Source organism: Rosa chinensis, chromosome 5 (assembly GCF_002994745.2).
Source record: "Rosa chinensis cultivar Old Blush chromosome 5, RchiOBHm-V2, whole genome shotgun sequence".
In the NCBI taxonomy this organism is placed as follows: domain Eukaryota; kingdom Viridiplantae; phylum Streptophyta; class Magnoliopsida; order Rosales; family Rosaceae; genus Rosa; species Rosa chinensis.
In genome coordinates this window covers 24493769-24516834 of record NC_037092.1, presented here as the reverse complement: position 1 = coordinate 24516834, position 23066 = coordinate 24493769, and the positions used below count along the sequence as shown (strand labels likewise).

The window sequence follows — 23066 nt, the reverse complement described above, 5'->3', positions numbered from 1 at the left end:
TGGTGTTAGCAGTTCTAGCTATGTGGAAATTGAGAAATGTCAACACTAAAAGAATATGTGTGTCACGATACATGTCCTAAAATATCATTGAATTTGAACAACGTTTCACAGTTCAACGATTTTATTTATCTATTTATTTATTTATTTTTTTTTTTTTTTGTGAAATAGAAGTTGAATTCATTAGATCAACAGCCAATAGGCTAGAGTCTACCATAACTTACAAAAGCAAAACTCGGCAAGAAAATCCGAACTAAACTATCTAAGCTAGAGTAGATCATTAAAATCTCTGGAATGCTCGCTTTTAAGCAAGCCTATCTAAGAATGTATAAACCTTGCCCTCTACGGAAATGAAATCATTCAACTAGCCCTTCCTTGCCAATCACGCAATTGTGGTACAAGTAAGAAACTAGAAACGTCATAGAAGACTCATAGAAGTCCATACACTCTCACACAAGCTTTACCCCAAGTAACAGAAACTAAAAAAGAGCCAACTCCTTCCCTTTCGGGTTGGAGTGTTTCCCCACAGACTGCTTCATCGTTGGAGACTTATTCTTCTCCTTACCCTCACTATGCTTTGAGGTCTGCTGCTTGCCACTAGACGACGACTTATTTCTACTGCCAGAAGGTCGTCCTCGCTTCCGCTTCATACTCCCAGAATGAGTCTCCTCCTGTATAAGGTCCAGGCCAAGATTTTCAGAATCAAGAATGAGATTTCTCTTACCTACCTCCAAACTCAATTTCAGTTTCTTAGGGGAGATAGTCAGGCTGTCTTCTCTGTCTCGACACTTGCCAGTGATGCGTTCTGGAGTTTCCGCTGTCCCCTGAAGTTCACGCACCACAACATGTCGCTTCTGCTTTGGAAAAAAAGCATTCAAACATGGTTCCCCACTCGGACCAGGATCTGGAGTCCGCAATACCAACGGTGGACACGGTGGTAACCCTAGCTCTTACACTAATAGTGAGCCCACTACCACTAGCATGCCCCTATGTTGACCCCGTCCAAACTCCCGGCGAGCCCCCACCGTTCATCTCTGACACCGTGTTCTGGGACCCCAAAACAATTCTCTCGGCTTCATCATCGTCTTCATCCAGCGCCGGTCCGGAGCATGGCAAACCCACATGTGTGACTAATCCACATACAGAGCATCTTCCGAAAAGCTTGTCATAACGGAATTGACAGCGAAACTCGACTGCATCTTCCACCAAGTACCACCGCTTGAAAGGCAATGGTTTATTCAAAGGTATCTCAACCCTAATCTGGAGTTTCCCAGTCTTCTTAGCATTCTTTTCAATTTCTTGAAAATCCCCCAGCGTGTAGCTGATCATGGTCATGACACGTTCATACCGAAACGCTGGTGGTATTCCCTGAAGAGTTATCCAATATGATGCCATGGCTAGGGGCACTTTCTCCACCGGCATGATACCATCATACAAAGCTAGAGCCACCGGCGCGTGATTATACCCCCATGGGGCACCCCACCATATCCGAACTCGATCAGACGGATCCGACAGTGTGAATAACACCCTCTTCCCTTTAGCTTCCTCCACCTGCAACGACCCATTAACCCTCCTGGCGTTGCAAAACATCCCCATGAAAGACTTGACCTTGAAATCCCGAGCAGTGAGGAGCTTGCCCACCAAGAATATGTTTGCCTGTCGCAAACCCTTACCCTGCGTAGGTCGCAAATCAATCGGCCTCTTGCCTTCAGTGATAGCAAGAGAGGAGGCTAGTCTAGCAGCCATTGCATCAACAGAAGACATCTTATTGACAAGGAGAAGCACTGAACTGAAACCCTAACCCTAGGTTTTTAGAGAGAGAGTTGACGGCTCAAACTAGGTTTTTTCCTACTATTTAGATACATTTCACAGTTCAACGATTGATTGATCGGTAAAGAAGTACTTTTGCATGTCGAATTTATAAACTTTCACTTTTTTTTTTTTTTTTTTTTTTTAAATTCTTAAGCAAGTCAACGCCTTAGGTCAGTGTTCCAAGGAGGATTTGTAAAATCACTTTTTGTAAGCAGAAAGAATAAAATTACAATTGAAATTTAATAAGGGAGAATTTCACAAATGGTCACTCAACTATGACTCATTCGACACTTGGTCACTCAAGTTTCAAATATATCATTTTGGTCACTCAAGTATTACACTGTCATTCACAAAAGTCACCCAAGTTGTTATTGATTCTGCCAGGGAATGGAAATCTGCTAATACTTTCAAGCCTCAACAGTCCAGTAAAACTTGTGTTAGTTTGTTGTGGAAGAAACCTCTTGAGCATTACTTTAAATTAAATGTTGATGGTGCTAGAAATCTTAATGGGAAAATTGGTGCTGGTGGTGTCTTGAGAGATTTCACTGGTGCTTGGATTTCTGGGTTTTATGCTAACCTTGGTTGCGGTTCTGTCCTTCAAAAGGAAGCTTGGGGATTACTTTTGGGACCACAAATGGCTCTCTCCCATCATTGTCGTCATCTTCTAGTGGAAAGTGATTCTCATGTGTTAGTTTCCCTAGTTCAGCAAGGTGTGGATGATTAGCACCCCTTAAAAACTATTATTGATTGTTGCCAGGCTCTCCAAAGACAATTGCACAACTATGATCTTAAGCATGTCTATCATGAATTAAATCAGGTTGCCGACATTCTCTCCAAAACTGGTTTGGATGCAGAGATTGGAGCTCAATTCATGGAGCAACCCCCTCCACAAGTTATTTCTAGCTTGCTTGATGACTTGTGTGAAAGTCCTAGAATTAGGATTATAAATTCTTAGATGTAATTTGTTCTTTGCTTTTGTTAGGCCTTTTGGCCCCCATATATCCCAAAAAAAAAAAAAAGGCACCAAAATGAGACAAAGTTATTCCATTTACCCTAGCAATAGATTTTTAATCTCACCTACAAAATTTCACATCAAATGACCATTTTGCCCTAAACCTAATTATTAAACTACAACATTGCCACTCCCTTTCCTCTCTCTCTCTCTCTCTCTCTCTCTCTCTCTCTCTCTCTCTCTCTCTCTCTTCACTCTCGCACTATTTGAGGTACCTTAATCTTTATATAAACTGTGTAAAACACCAGCAAGTTAACTCCTTTAGTGTGTTCCTATGAAGTATTCTAGCGCATTAGTTCAAATTTTAAACCTGCGATCTTGTTTAGGATGTGTGTGGTTTTAACATGCTTTGCTCTATATTCCAGTGCATCAGTTCAAATTTTAGACCTGCGATCATGTTTAGGATTTGCTTTTGGTAATTTTGTTTTCATGTGGGTTCCAAACCTCAATAAAAAAAAATAAAAAAAAATATTAGTGTACTTCTAATTAGCCTAGACAAGTCTCGGATCCTGGATCCGCCACTGTAGGTGAAGATCAATAAAAATTCATTGATCACAACATATATATATATATATATATATCAATAAAATTTACAAATAAAAATTATTTACAATAATTCAAAAAAATCAATAAGAAAGAAAAAATAATCAATAAACCCCTCATGTACTACCTTAAACCCAAGGTCGGTTTAAAAAATAATCAATAAACCCCTCATATATAATCAATAAACCCCTCTAATTTACAAATAAATATTATTTACTATTTCTAAACGGCATCGTTTGGAGGATCCCTTTTCCAGACGACATTGCCACTCCCTTTCCTCTATCCTCTCTCCATTTAAAAAAAAAGAAGCCATTTATTGGAATCTGATTGGTCCACATACGTATAAACCCCTGCAAAGTCGGTTCTTGTCGATCAAGTTTTGAGTTTCTATAAATTCACCCTGATTCATAGTGGTTTCCACAAGTCCTTAGTTTCTAAATTTCATCCGCAGTCTTCACGCTAATTAGGGCACCAATCTTTTTTAGCAGCGAGTCCCAGTTATTCGATCTTACACTCTCGATCTCCTTAGGTTTTCTCAAGTTGAATTTTCAGTCTCAGGTTCTTTAAAATTAAAAGACCCAGCAGATCGAAACAACCAACTTCCATTAATGGAGGGTGGCTATATGCTTCTTCCGGGCCAAAGGTTTTGCCCCATGGAAGATGAACTTCTCATGTACTACCTTAAACCCAAGGTGAATGGAGAGGAGGTACCCGGAAAAGAAGCCCTTATTTGCGAGTTGGATCTTTATGGTGAGCAAGAACCTTGGAATATATGGGAAAGATATGAAGCAAGAAGGGCAAACGACTTGAGAAGGAACAAAGATCTCTACTTCTTTACCAAAAAGAAGAAGGTGAGTGCAAAAGCCTCGCGTATAAGGAGAAAAGTTGGGAGTGGTACATGGAAAGGCCTGGACGCAGCCAAGGAGATTTATCTTCTTGATTAGAATCAGCAGCCAACAACTACTCTTCTTGGTTTCAAGAAAACCTACACCTACAAGAATACGAGCTCTGTGCATCATGGTCGCTGGATCATGTACGAGTTTGAACTTGCTGAGTCGCAACTCCTGCACAAGCAGAAACAAGTAAATAAGAATGCATACTCTCTTTGTTTACTCAGGAAGAACGACATACTACCGGAAAAGAAGAAGAGAAAATTAAGGCAAGAAGAAGAGAATCAGGAGATGCTCGAAGATTATGTCAAGGATGATAATGTGCCAGCACCATCATTATTGGATTTCCCTCATCTAGAAAAATGATATGATCAACAACAATTCTTGCTGCCAGCTGAACCTCAACCAAGCGAAGAAAATTTGGGCCAACAATGTCAGATACCAACATTATTTTCAGCTAATGAAATAATGAGTGACCAAGATAAAAATCAGTTGCAGCAAATGCCAGCTGAAGAGGGTATCTTGACACCAGGGGAAGTCGATCTGTATGGAGGCCACTTGAGTGATGTTATGGTTGGTGCAAACTGGCCCGACTCTTTTATAGGGGAGCTAGTGAAGGATGACCAGCCATATACCATGGAAGAGGGTGAATGGAATGATTTTCTTGTTCAGATTTTGAGTACTTAGCATTTTAGTTCATATTTTTTTCTCTTTTGCGGTCGATCTCTACCAGAATTAATATATGTAATTGTTGACGGGATTTTGGCTTTACGCCCCCCCTTGTTGTATCTTCTTCTTCAACTAATAATATGAGTTTGAGGGCCTCACCGCCCCAGCTAGACTCCGTCTTCCAGCCCTAAGTTTAAAAAGTTTCATCTTATGGTTAACCATAACAATTAATGTCATTTGTTATCTGATCGAGATTACTTATCTCTCTGTATGATAGGGTCCGCCCCGGATTCCACCCTGGAATCCGAAGTGGCCCCGCTGGACCCACCTTTAAAGAAGGTTTACCAAAAATTTCGGCATAACCTCCCTTAAAAATGGGCAACCCAAAACCTGTAGAATTTCAATTTCACTTCTAAACAACCCTCCCAAAACTCCTGGAGCCACCCTGCTCCCAAAACCGCACAACTCCACAATTTAGAGTATCAAATTATCCAATTAACTCAAATTACAACCAAGTCATAGGTTACAATATTAATACAAAAAACAATCTCAAGGTTATCAGAGCAGTCTAGAACCAAAAGAACAACGATACACATAGTAGGTTAGCAAGTAACCTACGAGGGATAGATGACAGCGGTGGTGCTACTCAACTCCTAAAGCCGAACAGCTACACTGCAAACTGGGCATTTGAAACCGAAGGGCCCAGGGGAAAGTACATAAAAGAACGTTAGCGTGAGTGGACAAAAATAAACAATTTCAAACAAAAGGGATTTTATACTTTCCCACATTTATTTCTTTAAAAAGTTCCCGATGCATGCAATGATTAACGAAAATAAAACAAGAGGAGTTCCGCTCATAAAAACCGACTAGCCCCGCTAGTCACAAACGATTAAAAGAAAAGGTTAAAACTCTGATACTCAAGGAAATAAAACCAGCCCCGCTGGCTAAAATAAATCGGACTAGCCCCGCTAGTCGAAAATAGTATAATGAGTAGGGGAAGACGATAGTCATACGAGTGAGCCTCCCAGGCTCGGGTGATAGCCTCCCAGGCTAAAGTACTCCCATTACTCCCGTAATATACCCTTACGCCACTATGTGTAGCGATAGGATACTGGGCTTCAGAATTACTGTCACAGAGACAGTAACCAGCTCCACAAAGGCGGAGGGCTTCGGTGATCCCATCACCTCGCCAGAAAGGCGGAAGATCAAAGCTAGCAATGATAAGTCACCCAAAGTATGGCAAAAGAAAATCCGAAAACCACATAAATCCATAAAACTTCCCCAACTCTCGTAAATGAATTTCCAACGACGTGTCCCACACGCCAAGATAATCTCAAGTTCAAAAATAAATAGGAGATAAATAAATATAAAGACTAACTCCATCGAAATCTCATTTCGAAAATCTCATAAAAATCTCAAATCGCCGAATATAAATATAATATAAATAGTATAAATCCGGAAATCACATCGGAAATAAATAAATAAGAGAAGATAAGCATAATCCAATGACGTGACCCCACACGCCATAAAATCTTCAAATAATCAAATAACCAAAACCATTTCTGAAAAAATAACCATATGCTCGGAAGGTAATACGATAATCAAATTATAACCTCGGAACCAATTAATTAAATGCATGCATTATTCTTTGAAGAATAAAAGTCCACTCACAGTATGCGGCTAACGTGGTACCCAAGCGTAAGGATCCTCGTCAAGCGATGGGTCGGTACCTCGTCCTGTACACAATTATATTTCGTAAACAATAATTCGATAAACAAGTACGATTCTATACTGAATCCCAAAACCCTACGAAATCCCACATCTCCATTTCTTTCCGGATTCAATCCAAACTTCACCATTAATCTATCTCCGTCGATTAAAGTATTCCATATCGGAACAAAGGAAACCCGAAGATCGGATTCCCACAATTCGACAACCAAAACTTCCAAACTTCGGGAATTCACAAACATATCCAAACTCTTCCAAAATTCACCAAACTTCACATACAAGCTCCACAACATTTATACAATTTAAAGGGCTAAAAACTGAAATTAAAACACTGCCCACACACGCCTCCACGCACCGCCAACAGTGGCAGAGCGTGGACCCCACGCGCCGGCGGCCACTACCTCTGATGGCCACCATATTTTGATAGTAGCACCTACTCAACACACTGATCAATTTTCTCAACTACAACACATCCCAATTTTACCTTTAAACAGTTGAAACCGGCCGGTGAAATTTTTCCAGAAAATCCCAAAAACCCTAGGATTTGAACTCTTCGATTCGACCTCCACACTGAAAATCTTGACTTGAGGATAGGGGCGAAATGATCCTTGGCAAAAACCGATCCTTCGACGCCAGTTTGGTGGCCGGATATGGCCGGAATCGCCGGAAATCGATGAAACCTCCGTTCGGCTACCGTAATCTTCGCGGCTCAATTCCGAGCTCCTCCGGTCGAGCCGCCGCAAAACACCACCACAGGCATGACAAGGAGGAGGAGACGAGCTTGCCGGTGCCCAGATTCCGTCGTGGGTCGGCCGGAGAAGGGAGATATCGGAGGAAGAAGAAACCGGACAGAAGGGAAGAAAGGGTCGGGGGAGAGGAGAGAGAAAGAGCCGGGTAGGTTTCCAAAAATGGAAAATTACCACAGTAACTCGGCTATTTATAGAAACTTACCATGAACAGTAACCGTAAACAGTAACTTTAATCTTTCGCTTATAACTTTCACATACGAACTCCAATATTTACGTACCACATATGCACGCGCTCAGTTTAACGTCCTCTACAATTTTCATGAAGGAAGTTTCCTCAAATTTTGACCCGAACGAAAAGTCAACTTTTAGGGCCACTAAAAGTATCTAAACAAGTAAAAAGTGAAAGAAATTGTCGTTTCCCTTCCAAATGACTAGTAAACGGTAAAATTTAGGTCCATGACGTTACACTGTAAGTAGCAATAGTTATAACTTATAGTTGTTCACTTTAAGTCTTAAAGTCAAATCAATCAACAATATTGATATCAACAAGTTGGATCTAACAAAAACATCAATTCCAATAATGATCTAGCAATATTGAACCATTTCTATATTCAAATAGCTGGCCATTTACTGTATGGGATTTGCCATCACCAAATCCTCAAATGAAGAGTCTTCTATGGGAGGTTGAAGTCAGCCAGAAGAATTTGTAGGAGAGCAATTTCACTCTAAAGCCTAACCAAATTCCTCCTGGACAGGAGAATAATTCAACAAACATTAGGCCGAAACTGAAAAAAAATTATAAGAGCATGAACACGAGAAGAGAAACAAAGTTGATGAAATGTTTGAAAAGCAACAAAGAAAATAGATCAAGGATGTGCAGGCACCTCTATCTCCCAAAAATACAGCTTTGTCAATAGCTGAACTTGAGATCGAATTTGTGAATGGGCTTATATGGAGAAGGGTGATGAAGCCTTGAATGATGTAGGTTTGGGGGTTTCCACTGTACAGCTATAAAGAACCTAAGGACCTTTAACCTGTGACACTACTATAACCATCTTAGAATCTTCTTCACTCTGATGTGTATGTATAGCCCTGTCACCTGTCGCACAACCCATTCTTAGCCTGGCTTTGAAACACGATATTTAGCAAGCGAAAGAGTAGTTTTGTCAAAATCCTCGTCAGTCACAATGGGTCCAATTGTCCAGAAAGATAAGAAATTATAATGGGAAGAATTATGTACTTGTTCCACTAGGAAGAAGCAGGGGCCGTTAATCTTTTGATATCGGCTCCCAGCATATGAAGTTGTGTATCTACATTCTCATAACCACGGTCAATATGAGCAACACTGCTGATCTCAGTAGTACCTTCTGCAGCCAATGCAGCTAATACCAATGATATCCCACCTCTGAGGTCAGTTGCAGCAAGGCAGGAACCAGACAAACCACTGCCAGCAGAATAGAAACCATTAGCGCCATTTAGTTTGCAATTGAAAAAGAAGAGAAAACAGTAAGAAAATAAATAAAATTAAGAGAAATATTTTAAAGGATTTTGCATACCTTCTATTATCTTTCCCGAAAACCAGAGCAGAGCTTGCACAGACTTGAATTTTTGCTCCAAGCTTCCGCAGTTCGTTTACTAGTATAAAGCAGGGAACATGTATGACAATAGGTCAATAGGTCAATGCAAGTAGCGTCATTTGTAACAAATATTATCATCTTTCCAGACAGAAAAACAAAGAAGGAATGTCTATAAAAGAATACAGGGGATAAGAATTAAGTATTTCCTCCTTGTACTCTTTTTTAAAACTATCAAAAACCAATTATAAAAGAAAAACTGGAGACAGTGTAAGGGTTTAGAACAAGACTCGACAACATAGATGTACACACCTTAATGCCCCATTATGTGTGTTTATTATGTATGTATGCATGTACACAGACACAAACATGCATGGACACGTGCATACTATGTGGCTAATAAGATCATGAACCCTCAATGATCCACACCTTCATTAATTGAGAATCTGCATATATAATACAAATGCGAATGCACATAGTATATACCACATACCATTTGCCATGCGCTTTTCAAATACAGACTCTTCTACAGGACTTAAACTATTGCACGTGGTTAGCAGGGCCATTGTTTGCGGTTGGAGATCTGTAGGAAACCCGGGAATTGGCCCTGTCTTAACCTCAAAACCTCGCAAATTCTCACCACATTGAGACACTGCTGAAACTGAAGTAATAAAGAAATATACCACAGCATGAAATTAAATTACCACAAGAGGCAGATAAGCAGAGCAAACAAAATGGGACCAAAGCTATTTATAAAACAATTTAACATACTTCCAAGGTATCATGAGAGCATTGCCTTATTTTGCAACCAGTGGCCAAGAGTTTTTGCATCAGACAGGAAACTTGGGAAGGAATGATAGGTGAAATTGAAATGAATGAGCGAGCAATAGCTGCAGCAAGCAAAAACGTGCCTGCTTCAATACGATCAGGTGCAATAGTACATTTACAACCATGAAAATGAGATTTTCCCTTGATGACAAGCTTTGTTGCTTCCTGCTCCTTCCACACAGGCCCCACTTTTAGTCAGAAATCTAGCAAGATCAACCACTGGTTCCTGTGGTTAATGTTAGCAAAAAGTCCGAAAACAGGTCACTTAATAAAATCCATTAGACAGCAAACAAAAACACTTGAACATTTTCCATTATCATCACAATCAGAAATCAAAACTTCAGAGAGATTCACTAATCATACTCTGGCAACACTGGACAGTATAGTTGTTCCATCAGCCATACATGCAGCCATCAGAAGGGTTTCTGTTGCCCCAACGCTAGGGTAATCAAGTTGGAAACTTCCCCCGACCAATCCTCTTCCATTTAATGCATATGCCTGAACTTTGCCATCCCTATGTATCACAGAAATTTACTTGATCAACTCATCTCACCATTCATAGATGATAGACCATGTAACTAGTTGAATACCAATGCAATTGGCTAAACTTTACTATGGGTTAATCATAAAAACAAGTGTTACTGACTAAGGAAACAGGCAAGTCATGTAGAATAACAGTCACTAACATAAAAATTTGCCAAAGCTACCATAGCTGAGATTAGCAATTTAATTTTGTACTTGTAACTGGTTTGCGGTAATTTAACAACATAAATGTGCTTACGTTATACCTTCAACCTTAGATGGCATCTTAGTCTCTTTTCTAGACAAAAACTATATACAAGTGTAACTATAATTAATCATCTCACACGCCACATAAACCAGAGAGTTTAATTCACATGAACATTTAGCAAGTGGTCTCTCTTTTAAGAATGCACTAGTAGCACCCCATGGGCCATGTAATACGTAGCAAGTATAGTGTAACGGTGTAAGACATCAAAGATATATGAAATTAAAACCTTGGTGGTTAAAAGAAGGCACTTTATCAATTAAAAACACAGAAGGGAGAATACATAAATTATGTTAAATTTAGTGCAGCAACTCCCCATGGACCTCCTGAACTCCTGTGAAGGAGAAATTTTACTCCTGCACAGGAAAAAAAGGAGTCTAATAGCCATATCGATTCACGACTTAAATGTAATGAGCTTTGGAGAAACAAAAAAAAAGAGAGAGAGAGCTTTTAACTCCAAATGTTTTGATCAATGGTATAATGAATATCAAAGCATCTAGTTGTTGCATCATCCAGTATCTAAACACTAATAAGAACATTTAGAACAGTGAACTCCGAGCACTACAAAAGCAGTTCCTGACAAAAAGTTGAAAATTATTGAAGATGGTGGACAGTCACTATATGAAATTGAAATGGTTCACAGTGAGATATGCTTTTTGAGATGGTTAACAGAAAAAGATATGCTCCGTAGGATGGTTATCAGAAAGAAAAATCATGAGAGGGTATGTAATCATCATAAGATTCATAACACATTATGTCCCAATCTGCTGACTAATAAAGAAAATATGCTTTGCTTCGAGGGAAACACTTTCAAGAGATGAAATTTGTGACCTATCTACCACAGTAACACATGGTTTCATTCCTTACATGGGACTTGGGAGATAAAAAGAAAGAAAAATAGAAAAAGAAATCACCCCTCCAGTTTGTTTCCTTTACTGACTCATCATATTATAAGCAAGGTACTGCTGGATCTGACAATGAAAAATACCTAAAATGGAAATAGCTTGAACAACAGCATAACCATCCATAACAGTATTGAGTAAGTCAGTTCTAAATGTGCTATACTTCTACACAATGTAGTTAGAAAATCACACACCAGTGTCGCCTTGCATATCATACTACATTACTACTCTTACCCCAATTCTTCAAAATAGTCCATCTAGTACCACTCCTAACAGTAGCACAAATTTTTGCAACACAATCAAATTCAAGTCAACTAATTCATCATAAAGTGACCATACAATCTCTGCTACAATCTCCACTATATATGCTTAATCTCATGCAAATCTTATTCAAAATTCTGTGAGCATTTCTATGGAACTAGTAGATGCATCAAAGCCAAGTACATTTCCGAAATCGGCTAAAGCAAAGAGAAAGAAACTTACTTCATCTCCACAACAGCACCAAGAGCTTGAAGACCCCGAATGTAAAGGTCCACCGGTCTAGCCCCATTGTCACAGCCACCGGGTAATGCAACCACAGCCTCACCGAACCGGGCTACCAACGGCCCAAGAACGAAAAACCCACCTCGGATCTTCCGAATTAGGCTCAACAGATGTAATCCCACAGTGTCAACCATGATTTCGCTGATAAAAAACTTTAGCACCCAGAGAGGCTAAGACAGAAGTCATTGTGCGAGTATCTGACAAATTGGGCACATTGTGAATGACTGAAGTGCCTGCGCAGCAAAGGGTAGCTGCGAGAATGGGCAAGGCTGAGTTCTTGGAGCCACTGATGGGTACATGGCCGGAGAGCTTGGAAGGGCCGGTGATGATGAGCTTTGGTTAAGGGGTTTGGATTTGGGTTCGGGTATCGGGTTCGTGTTGTTGGGGTTTAAGTGGGTTTAGGAGGGAGTGGAGTAGGGGGTTTTGGAGAAGTTAAAAGGTTGAAGACAAAACAGGTAGCCATTAGTTTAAGTTGCCGCCAAGTGCTGAGAAAACAACAAAAGCTTCAATATTGAGACCTAGTTTTATTTTTTATTTTTCTTGGATAAGTGGGGTTCAAAGGACCCAAAAAGAAACCAAAAAAAAAAAAAACACAACCCAACCTCAGCCAATGTCTGTTACAACTTTCCTGTATCTAAGGACTCCACACAAATCATCTAACAACAAACTAGTGATCTGTGGAGGAGGTTGCTCAAAGTAGATGGCACCGATCTCAGCATATAAATTGCATCTTGATAGTGCATCAGCAACCGTATTAACTTCCCGAAACACATGGCTGATAATACACTCTGAAAAACCAACCTGAAGGTGAAGACAATAATCAATCACAGTCTTCAAAGGGTGCAGCTCATCCACCCCATTATTCGCCAAGTTAACCAAGACTTTAGAATCACATTCCACAACCACTTTGTCCATGCCAATATCAGCCGCCAGTTTTAATCCAAGAAGCATACCCCATGTCTCAGCTTCCAAAACTTCACCATGCCCAAAATGAGCCTCAAAACCATTTATCCAATTTCCAAACTGATCTCTAATAACCCCTCCAGCTCCAATATTTCCATGAAGATTGGATCTAGCACCATCCACATTCAGTTTGACCCATCCATTAGCAGGTTTCAGCCATTTCAGAGCCACAGAAGCTTGTTCATTCACTACGTTCTTCTTCTCTTGGGAAAGAAACCAATCAGTAGCACTTTCAATGATTATTTTAGTTGGATTAATAGGAAACTGGAATCCTTCTTCAAAGACATTTGTGTTCCTCCATTTCCAGATATGCCAACATGTAAAAGTAAAGAGAACATTCCAGTTCATACCCCCATAACACTTCATAGAGCAGTGACCATTGGCAGCTAACCAGTCTACCCAATCAAGCTGCATAGCCCTCTTGATACTATTAGAACAGTTAAGCTTCTGCCAAATTTTAGTAACTCTAGGACAATCTCATAGCATATGAAGTAGAGATTCAGTATGGACATGACAAATAGGGCAGAACTCATCTCTTGTAAACCTTCTTTTCATCCTTTCAGCATTAGTGAGGAGCTTACCCTGAACAATCAACCAGAAGAAAATTTTTAGCTTAGGGGGCATACACAATCTCCACAAGAACTTCCAACAAAAGTCAGCGTTCTCCTCATCAAAGAGGGATAAGTAAGCAGATTTTATTGAAAAATGGCCGTTAGATGTTCCACTCCAGATAATCTTATCATCACCACCAGCAAAACCCACAGGCATACTCAAAATTTTATTGATAATATCTTCAAAAAATTGTTCCAGGAAGTTAATATTCCATCCTCCATTGGTCCAACTATCCCTAACAGAGATATTAAAATCAATGTTCTCAGTAGTTCTAGCGAGGTTAATCAGGGGACCATTCTTCAACCAACGATCAGTCCAAAACTTAATAGAATTACCATGACCAATTCTCCATCTAACTCCTTTTTTAACAAGTTCAGCTCCAAAAAGTATGCTTCTCCATGTGCTAGAACATCGATGAGGTTTCTTGTACCCATTTGTCAAAAGGTTTCCATGCTTCAAATACTTTTTCTGCAATACTCTACTCCATAAACCATTTTCACCTTGAATAAGCCTCCAACTATAGCCTTAGCTAACATTGCTTGGTTCATGTGAGTAGTAGATTTAATGCCTAATCCACCAAACTCCTTGGGTTTGCAGATCATATCCCATCGAATTAGATGCACTTTTTTCTTTCCATTGCAATCACCCCATAAAAAATCACGATTTCAACTTGGCAGTTTGCATGGCATAGATAGCTATGGATGAGGTGACATATTAAATCAGCGTAAGTCTTCCCACAATGCTCAGAGTATTACATTTCCACCCAGCTAGCCTTCCCTGCACTTTATCAACAATGCTAGCATAAGTGTGTGTAGTAATTCTTGAATGTATCAGGGGCATGCCTAAATACTTCCCCATATTCTTTGTTAAGACTGAACCACAAAGTCTACTGATATCGCCAGCCAAATCATTGCCAACATTAGGAGAACAAAAAATCAGGGACTTGTCAAAATTAATTGTTTGTCCAGATAGAACGCATAATACTTCTAAGCACTGTTTCGGAATACTTGCTTGATGAGTATTAGCTTCAGCAAAGAGAATTAGACCATCTGCAAAGAAGAGATGTGATATATGGGGTCCAGAACTAGAGGCTCTAACAGGTTTCCATTCCCCAACTTCAATGGCAGAATTAATTAGGTGTGAAAGCTTTTCCATACAAAGGACAAACAAATAAGGGTATAACGGATCACCTTGTCGTAGACCTCTTCCTGCTCTAAAGGTAGTCGACAGTTCTTCATTTACGCAAACTTGGAAGCTTGTGGATGTAACAAATTCCATAATGATTTTCACCATACTATCTGGAAAGTTAGCCTCATATAAAACATGCTCAATAAAATTCCAGTTCAATCTATCATAGGCCTTGGATAAGTCAATTTTCCATGCAAAGAAGCCCTTCCTACCTTTCGAGTTCTTGAATTTATGCAGCACTTCTTGAGCTATTACAATATTGTCAGCAATATGCCTTCCAGGCACGAAACTAACCTGGTTAGGACTGATGAGCTTTTTTAGCATGGGTCATATTCTGGACACCAAAATTTTTGAGACAACTTTATATAATGTATTACACAGACTTATGGGTCTAAATAAAGCCATATCTCGAGGACTAGCAACTTTGGGAACAAGAGTAATAAATGTATGGTTTAGACCTTGAGGAATCATACCTGATGAGAAGATCGACTGAATAAAACTACACACTTCATTTGCACAGAGACCCCAGTGTTTTTGGTGAAAAATTGAAGGGTAACCATCAGCTCCGGTGCCTTGAGGCTTCCAATACCAAACATGGCAGTTTTAACTTCAACATTAGTAACATCTGTCTGCATCCTGCTGGTCTCACTTCTAGAAAGCTGAGGGAATAAATAAGGAATAACAAATCTGGAGTCATCACTTCTATGATAAGCAAATAGGTCTTCAAAGTATTTTGCAGCAATGTTTCTCATAGTCTCAGCATCCGAGCATAATTTCCCTTGTTCATCAAATAACCCTTCAATTTTGTTTCTTCTACTTCTAACCATGGTTGTTAATTGGAAGAATTTAGAATTTTTGTGAGACCTAGTTTTATTGGTTTATATGGAAGTGGCACTTTTCACCAAGTAACTGTAACTGAAGTCAGCTTCAGCTGATCTGGATAACTGGATTATTGAGTTTGATACTAGGATACAACTTATTGAAGGTGATTGTGTATTATTAGGTTCTTAATTCACCATTACCAATTGAAGATTATGTCAGCAAAAAATAAGTTAAATCGAAAATTGTGTAGTTACTCATTTGTATCGAGCTATGTTTTTTACAACAAAAGATTATTATGATGAAGAGAGCTTCTATTCATACCTCCAGAATTAGTATTTAGACCTCCCCACTTAATAGACCTCAAACTTACTTACGTAGATACCTCCTTAATTTTCCCATAATATCCATCATCCAATAATATCAATAAAAACTTTCTTTTAGAGTGTTCTATTCACATACCTCCAAAATCAGTAGTTTGACCTCCATCAATTTTTTAACATTTCACAATATTATTTTACTCTTGATATAACTAAGCTGAAAAATAATAATAATAATAATAATTCAATTGATAGCTCTCTCCCCCTTCCTCCTCCCTTGCTTATTGTTGTATTTTGTAGGCATATGCATCTTTAGAGACCAAGAGCAGTTCATTTCTTCAACTTCCTAAGATTCTCTCGTTTCATATATTTGCCCGAACAGTACGCTCCAATGGATGCGTATGATTTTAAGAGAAAGTGGTCTGTTGGTGTTTTGGTTAGAGAATATTGCATATCCGAAATTGACATGAGGAATTGCAAGGTAAGAAACTGGTCTGTTGATTTCTCCGCTGCTTGGTAAGGATGAAGACCATAACAAAAACAAAAGGTAAAAAATGGCATAAGGATGGCCATTTGTTGATTTCATACCTCTAAAAGGGAAAAAACTTTTTTAATTATTTTTTCTTTCTCTTTTGTGTCTTTATTGGTAATTTGATATGAGTTGACAAAGTCAATTATCACTTGAAAAAAGAAAGAGGTCCAAATGCCAATTTTGGAGATATAAATAGAAGCTCTCTATGATGAATTGTTGGTTTCTTAATTAACTTTCTATGAAAATAATCTTTAGATTGAGGTGCATGATGGTATCCCAACAAAACCAGACTAATCTCCTGCCGCAAGTACACAAACCAGAAAATCCCTCAAACATGCTAGCCACAAACTGGGGGGAGTTGGAACTCAAATGCTAAACATGAGAGTTCCATGCTAGGCCTTTAACTAGGCCTGAGCATTTTAGCCCGAAAGCTCGGATTGGACTGATCCGGACAGTTGGGTCCGGGCAGGGCTTTGAGGAAAAAGAAACACAAAAAAAATAAGGCCCAGACCATTTGAGTTTTAATGGGCCGGTTCCGGGCCCTAGAATCCATAAACCTCAAAGCCCGAAAAGCCCATTCAATTTTATACCTATATGCTCTTTCAGTTTTATCCCCATACCTTTCATTTTTTCCCACTTTTTCCCTCAATCCCTTCTACTCTAGTTTCGAAAAACCTTAGAAGTTAGAACCCTAATTCCTAAATTTTCAGATTTCAATATCCTTCGTCGAACCCAGCCTTCAATCCCCTTCATGTCTTCATCGAAAATCTAATTTCTCAATCCTATCCTAAGCCCCAAGCCTCATTTCAGAATCAAACATCACAAAAAAATAAATAAAGATCCCACCTTCCTTCAATATGCACCCCTTTCTCAGCCTAAACCCGATGAACCCTAAATCCCATACCTAGTTCATCAAATCCATCCCTCATCTAATCTCATACCCAGCCTATCTCAGCGACCAATTGCCTTCATTTAGATAGACCCCATTGACTTCCAAACTGGCTGCAGTAAATGTCGATCACTGGTAAGATCAAGACTACCGAAAACACCAAAAGTCGAGTGCTTCTGCCTATTTGCTACCTGCTAGCTCTATCACGCCTTCAAAAGCCCAAATCAAAATAAATGTTGTTGCCGCAACTGTGCTCCACACACTGAGAACAAAAACCCAGACAAATCTCACCTGGCCTAAACCAGCGCCGGACATGATCGGACACCGCTGATGTTTTGCATGAAGCCCTAGTCTAGGGTTCTCTTTTTTGACTTCTATTATTCGTAATACTTGGGTTACTCCCCTTTTAGTATACTTTTTATAGAATAAAAGATGTAAATAACATTAATTCAGTTAAATTAAAATAATCTTTTAATTACTGTCTTTAGTTTGGGTTTTCGAGCCCAGAAGTCCAATTTTGCTTACCTTCATTTTCAGATTTTCTCCACAGTTTCATCATGTTTATGATTTTCTAGGTTTAGAAGAAGAATATAAAATCATACAAATCACAAATTAAGCTACAAAATGAAGAGAATAACATCCAAACTTCAATACAACAGAGAAACTAGCAAGCTAATACCACTGGTTTTGTCCCATCGACCACATTGATAGTCCAATCCAATCCAAAGTCAGTGGCTATGCTTATATATGGCAGTCACAGGTTACTTGAAGTTATAAGAACAATACAACGCTGCAGGCTAGGCTTCGAATTTGAACATTGTTTACATGAATTGAAAGTAAGACGATAAGGTTTCTTAAGAGGAGTAAAAACTCATGCATCAAGTGTTATCAAACCATAGCATGTACGTGTTCAAATCCATAGTTGAAATGAAGAACTAAAGAGAATAATCCATATTTGATATGGCCACAAGCTGATGCAAAGAATCAAAGGCTGCACAGATCACATTTATAAACAGCAAGCAAGCACAACAAGCAATGTTTAAAGCAAAGTAAAGCAATGTGGTTCCTGCAATGGCCCAACAATGTTTTATTTGATCCCAAGAATTTGCCAAAAAAAAAAAAGTGAGAGGACAACAAGCACTGTAATAAACCGGAAATTGCACCCAAAGAAAGCAAGCAAGCATAGATAACAATGCTTCAAGTTCCATTGCCAAATACCCAAAGTGATCGAAGAAGGCTTGGGTTTTTGAAACCCTGATGGATAACCACAAAGCCCTCACCGCCCTCTCGATTCTGCTCCGGCTCCAAGCTCTCTCACCTGACGAATAACCAAAACCTCTAGGTCCCACAAAGCCCTCTCTGCCTTTTCGATTCTGGTCTGGCTCCGAGCTCTCTCTCCGGTTCTGGGTTCGTGTGATTCGCTGTGATAGGAGGTAAATTGGGTCAGGGTCTAAGATTTGAGATTTGGTTGATTTGTTTGTGTGGTTTGAGCTAAAGAAGAACTGAAGAATGGCTGGAGGCTGGCTTTTCAAATGGGTCGGGTCAATTTGCAGAAGAAGGCTGCGAGTTTGAATGTTGGGAAAGGGTCAGAGTCATTTGCAGAAGAAGGTTGTGATGAGTTTGAATGTTGACTGAAGTCTTAGTCAAGGGCTCAAGGCAGTATACTTAAGGGGGACGTGGGGTTATATTTGTTCGAGCTTTGGGGTTTATGAATATTAGGGCCCGGGACCGGCCCGTTCAAATGCAAATGGTTGGGGCTTTATTTTTTCTGTATTTTTTTCCTCAAAGCCCGGCCGGACCTGAAGGTCCTGATTTTCGGGCTAAAATGCCCAGGCCTAGTCTTTATCGTCTGAATTTTTTTTAAGTAGAAAGGAAAGGGGTCATCTTCTTCCCCTCATAACTTTGATTCAAACCACAACCTTGTGCAATGTTGTTTTCCTTCGATGTAGTAAAATAAGAAAGCAAACTGCGATACTATTTTTCACCATTTGATTTTCACGGATAACAGTCGAGCGCAACTGAGTAATGAATCAACTTACTAGATGAACAATTCCATAATCTCATCTAAAGCCCTCCACAAACCACGCGTTTACCCCCTTAAACCTTACATCCCCAACGTACAGTCTTCAAGTCCAATTTCTCGATCCAAATCCCTAAACGACGTCGGTTCATGTTCATACGTGGATAAGTTGAAAATTGTGCAAGAAAAAGCTTGTTAAGCGCTATTTGGTGGGAATTCCTATAATACCCGTAACAATTTTAGTTGCTGCGTCCGAGTCTTAAAACTCGATCACCTAGGTCTCATCTCATAACATTTTGAAGATCAAATCCATTTCTTGAGGAAAAGAGAATGTGTACGGTGTACCCAGCAAGAACACTTCTTCCTCTCTCTCTCTCTCTCTCTTCTTTGAAATCGATTCTAGTCCAGCAAGAAAGAGAATGTTTAGCCAGCAAGAACAGTTCTTCCTCTTTGCATTGCTTTCTCTAACAGATTTTCAGACTTCGATTCCTCTCTCTATCTTCTTTGCATTCGATTCTTGACCATTACATTTTTTCTAGCTACTTCTTCTTCTCCTCTCTCTCTCTGTCACTTTCTCTCCCTCTCTCGCTTCTGTGAATCACATTATGGACCAGACCCAGATTGTTGAAAATGAAGCTTCCGGTTCCAATGTGGATATAACGGAGGTCGAGAAGCATCAAGATTCCGTTTCCGGTGCCGGTGCCGCCGAAGCTGATCCCAAGGCTGACAAGAACGCTAACGAATCCGGGTCGGGTCCTTCCGGATCCGGTTCCTCTGATCCAGACCCGTTTAGGGTTTTCACCCAGGACGGAACGATGTTGAGAGTAAGGGGAGCCAGTGCGGATCTAATAATAGTCAAGAGGAACTTCCTTTCCGGTATGGCCTTGGCCGCCGGAGAAACCACAGTGGTGGCCGTGCACAAGTATCCGGCTTCTAATCTGACCCATCGGGCCCGGTTCCAGGCTTTTCGGGGTTTCTTGGCGGAGACGGTTCATAAATATGGTGGAATTGTCCAAAATGCCCATCTCAAGACTGCGCTGTACGGCGGCTCTAGGGACGAGATTGCTCAGATTTTGGTTCATGGGTTTAGTGCTGCCAATGCTAATGGTGGCGCCCATGGTTGTGTTCAATTGGTTCCTGCTGCGCATTCTTTGGATGCTGCATTGTTCTGTGAAGTTGATGAAGCTGAGCTAAGGCACGTACTGGTGTGCCGCGTCATAATGGGGAGGGTGCAATTCGTCCCTGATGGCTCGAACCATGTTGGTCCCGATTTCGATACCGGTTGTGACAGTTTTACCGATGCTAGGACGCTTTATGTGCCTGCCGGTTCAGCCAACTCTCGCATTTGTGCTGATTTTGTTATAAGCTTTAGGGCTCCTTCTTGCTTATGGGATTATGCAACATATGCTACTCAGGCGAGTGGTGGTTTTGTTGGTGCTTCTTCAAGGGGGCCTAGACCACAAGAACTACCCATTAATTTGTTTGCTGTGTTGGACCGGCTCGCAAGTTTTGTCACTCCTCTACAAATGACCATTGCTGTCGAGTTGTTTTGGAAGTATAAGGGAAACAACATGGGCCGACATGAGCTGATTCGACAACTGAGACTCATGGTTGGTGAGGAGGCGTTGGTTGCAGCGGCCAAGGCATCAGCTTCGGTGAACAACTGAATCAAACGAACAAATGAAGCATTGTAACGCGACGATTAATTGACCGAGTGTATGTACTACTCCATTTGCACTAGTCATTTAGAAATTCCACTAGCTCATGGCGTGGTGACTGTCATTTTCCTTGATTGCCTCTGGATTTACACTTGCTTGCATAGGAATTTAACTTCTTATTTGTGGTTCTAGAGGGATTGTAATCTTTCCATCATGGCAGCTAGCATTGTTATTAGCATATCGGAAATGTGCTAGCTAGACTATTGCATGCGTTGTTGGGATATTTCTGTTGACGGTGTTATTGCTTTTATATGTGCCCTTTTATTGATTCTGCTGCTTGATCATTCGGTTGGCTATATTTTTGCAAGGAGAAGTTCTTTCACTGAATATGGATTTCCTTTCAGACTTTATTCATGCATGCTGATTAATTATTGGTTGCCACAACTTGTTTAACCCCTTCTAGAAGGTTTCTCTATGAGGTAGTTACTACGCATATTATGAATTAGATGGGGTTTAATCATATTGAATATTTAAGGTATGCTTATTTCTGTAGTTTCACTTAAAGTAAGCCAGTTTAATTGCTGGGGAGGATAGAGAAGCAAATAAGTACCCTCCCTAATCCTTTTTGGTAAGGTACCTAGGTTGCAGGGGTTTTCTCGTTGCTTCTGTTTCTTTGTTCTATATATGTAAAGTTCTTGCCAAAAACAAAACCAGTATTCCTAATTGCATGATTAGAATGCCACCTGCATCAACTTCTCTTCGTTCAATTGAGATCTCCTCGAAGCAGTTCAATCGTTCTTCGTTGATAGTCTTAGTCGTACTCGCAGATTAGTACCAACCTTATCGATGACAACCTTCAGTGTTGCGATCTATGGCAAGCAAATTAGGAAATGAATTATGCATGCGCATGTACGTATTGTGGAGCATATTCGCTGTAGGAAATATTTCAAAACATCCAAATATCAAATTAATTTTTTATCTTTTTTTTTATTTGAAAATTGAAAAAAAAAAATTTATCAAAACTTCTGAGTTCCATCAATTCGAGTAGTTTTTCAAATCATTATTTGAGGATAAAAATTAGTTTAGTGAGGAAATAAGAAAATACAAATTTTTAATAAAAAATTGTGTGCTATACACCATTTTAAGTAGAGATCGCGATCCTCGAGAATGTCTTTTTTATATAAAGTTAGTGAGTACACTGAGTTGGAACATGAACTGTAATTTTAACTTTTTCATTTTTCTTTTTTACCTTCAAAATAAAGAAACAATGTTGTATTAGTATCTAGTAGTAAATTGTAATTTTAATTTTTTAATTTTTCTTTTTTACTTCCAAAATAAAGAGACATTTTTGTACTAGTACTATTTAGTATTATAAATTACTAATTAAAAAATCTCACTAATAACTAGACTTGTAAATGGATTGGCTTTTGATCCGTTATTGAACAAGTTTGGATTGAGAATTTAATTTGTTAATCCGTTAATGGTCCGGATCCTTTAATCTGTTTATTAACGGATCAAAGATGGATTTAAGTTGATCTGATCCGTTAATGATCCAGTCGGACTTTATAGTAATTAAATATTATATTTGTACCAGTAAATATTATTCTAAAATTTAATATAAAATATTAAGAATACTTATTAGTTTTAAATATAAAATAATAAATTTACATGTATTATAACAAAACTTTTACAAAAACCTAAATGACATAGCTAGTCTTCTTAATTAAGCTTTCAATATTGGAGATATGAGATAATTAACGGTAATGTGAATATCAGAATGGTATGGGAATATGATTTTTTTTTTTTTGAGAGAATTATCAACTCATTGCATTGATCAGTGAAACTACACATAATGACCAACCTCTGTGAGGCTGTCAAAAGAGTCATTACCTAACTAATTCAACATTTTTAAAGATCATGAAGCCCTGCCAAAATCTATCCTAGAACATCCTAGAGAATCAAAAGGCCAAGACATCTTGGATATTTTTGGCGACAAAACTCATTCTTGAGCCAGAACCGGAGCCATCTCCA

The 23066-nt window shown here is 39.3% G+C and overlaps 2 protein-coding genes across 4 annotated transcripts; one reads left to right on the top strand and one right to left on the bottom strand.

Moving 5' to 3' along the window:
• Positions 1-7875: 7875 nt before the first annotated feature.
• On the bottom strand, positions 7876-12427 carry LOC112167875 (UDP-N-acetylglucosamine 1-carboxyvinyltransferase). Of its 3 annotated transcripts, none has more exons than XR_005800466.1 (5): positions 11975-12427; positions 10166-10316; positions 8957-10028; positions 8641-8844; positions 7876-8499 (listed from the first exon to the last, which is right to left on the bottom strand). XR_005800466.1 is itself a non-coding variant. In XM_024304965.2 (5 exons), the coding sequence occupies exons 3-5, from the start codon at positions 9538-9540 to the stop codon at positions 8649-8651; spliced, it is 348 nt and encodes a 115-aa protein (XP_024160733.1). In that variant the 5' UTR covers positions 9541-10028; positions 10166-10316; positions 11975-12426; the 3' UTR covers positions 8530-8648. The 3 variants fall into 3 exon arrangements, 2 of the variants coding, with proteins under 2 accessions (XP_024160733.1, XP_040362935.1); XM_024304965.2 differs by lacking the exon at positions 7876-8499 and having other exon boundaries at positions 8530-8844; positions 8957-9035; positions 9468-10028; positions 11975-12426; XM_040507001.1 differs by lacking the exon at positions 7876-8499 and having other exon boundaries at positions 8530-8844; positions 11975-12424.
• A 7555-nt stretch (positions 12428-19982) lies between these two features.
• On the top strand, positions 19983-21044 carry LOC112203501 (probable inactive poly [ADP-ribose] polymerase SRO2). Its single transcript, XM_024344467.1, has one exon. The coding sequence runs from the start codon at positions 19983-19985 to the stop codon at positions 21042-21044; it is 1062 nt and encodes a 353-aa protein (XP_024200235.1).
• Positions 21045-23066: the final 2022 nt, after the last annotated feature.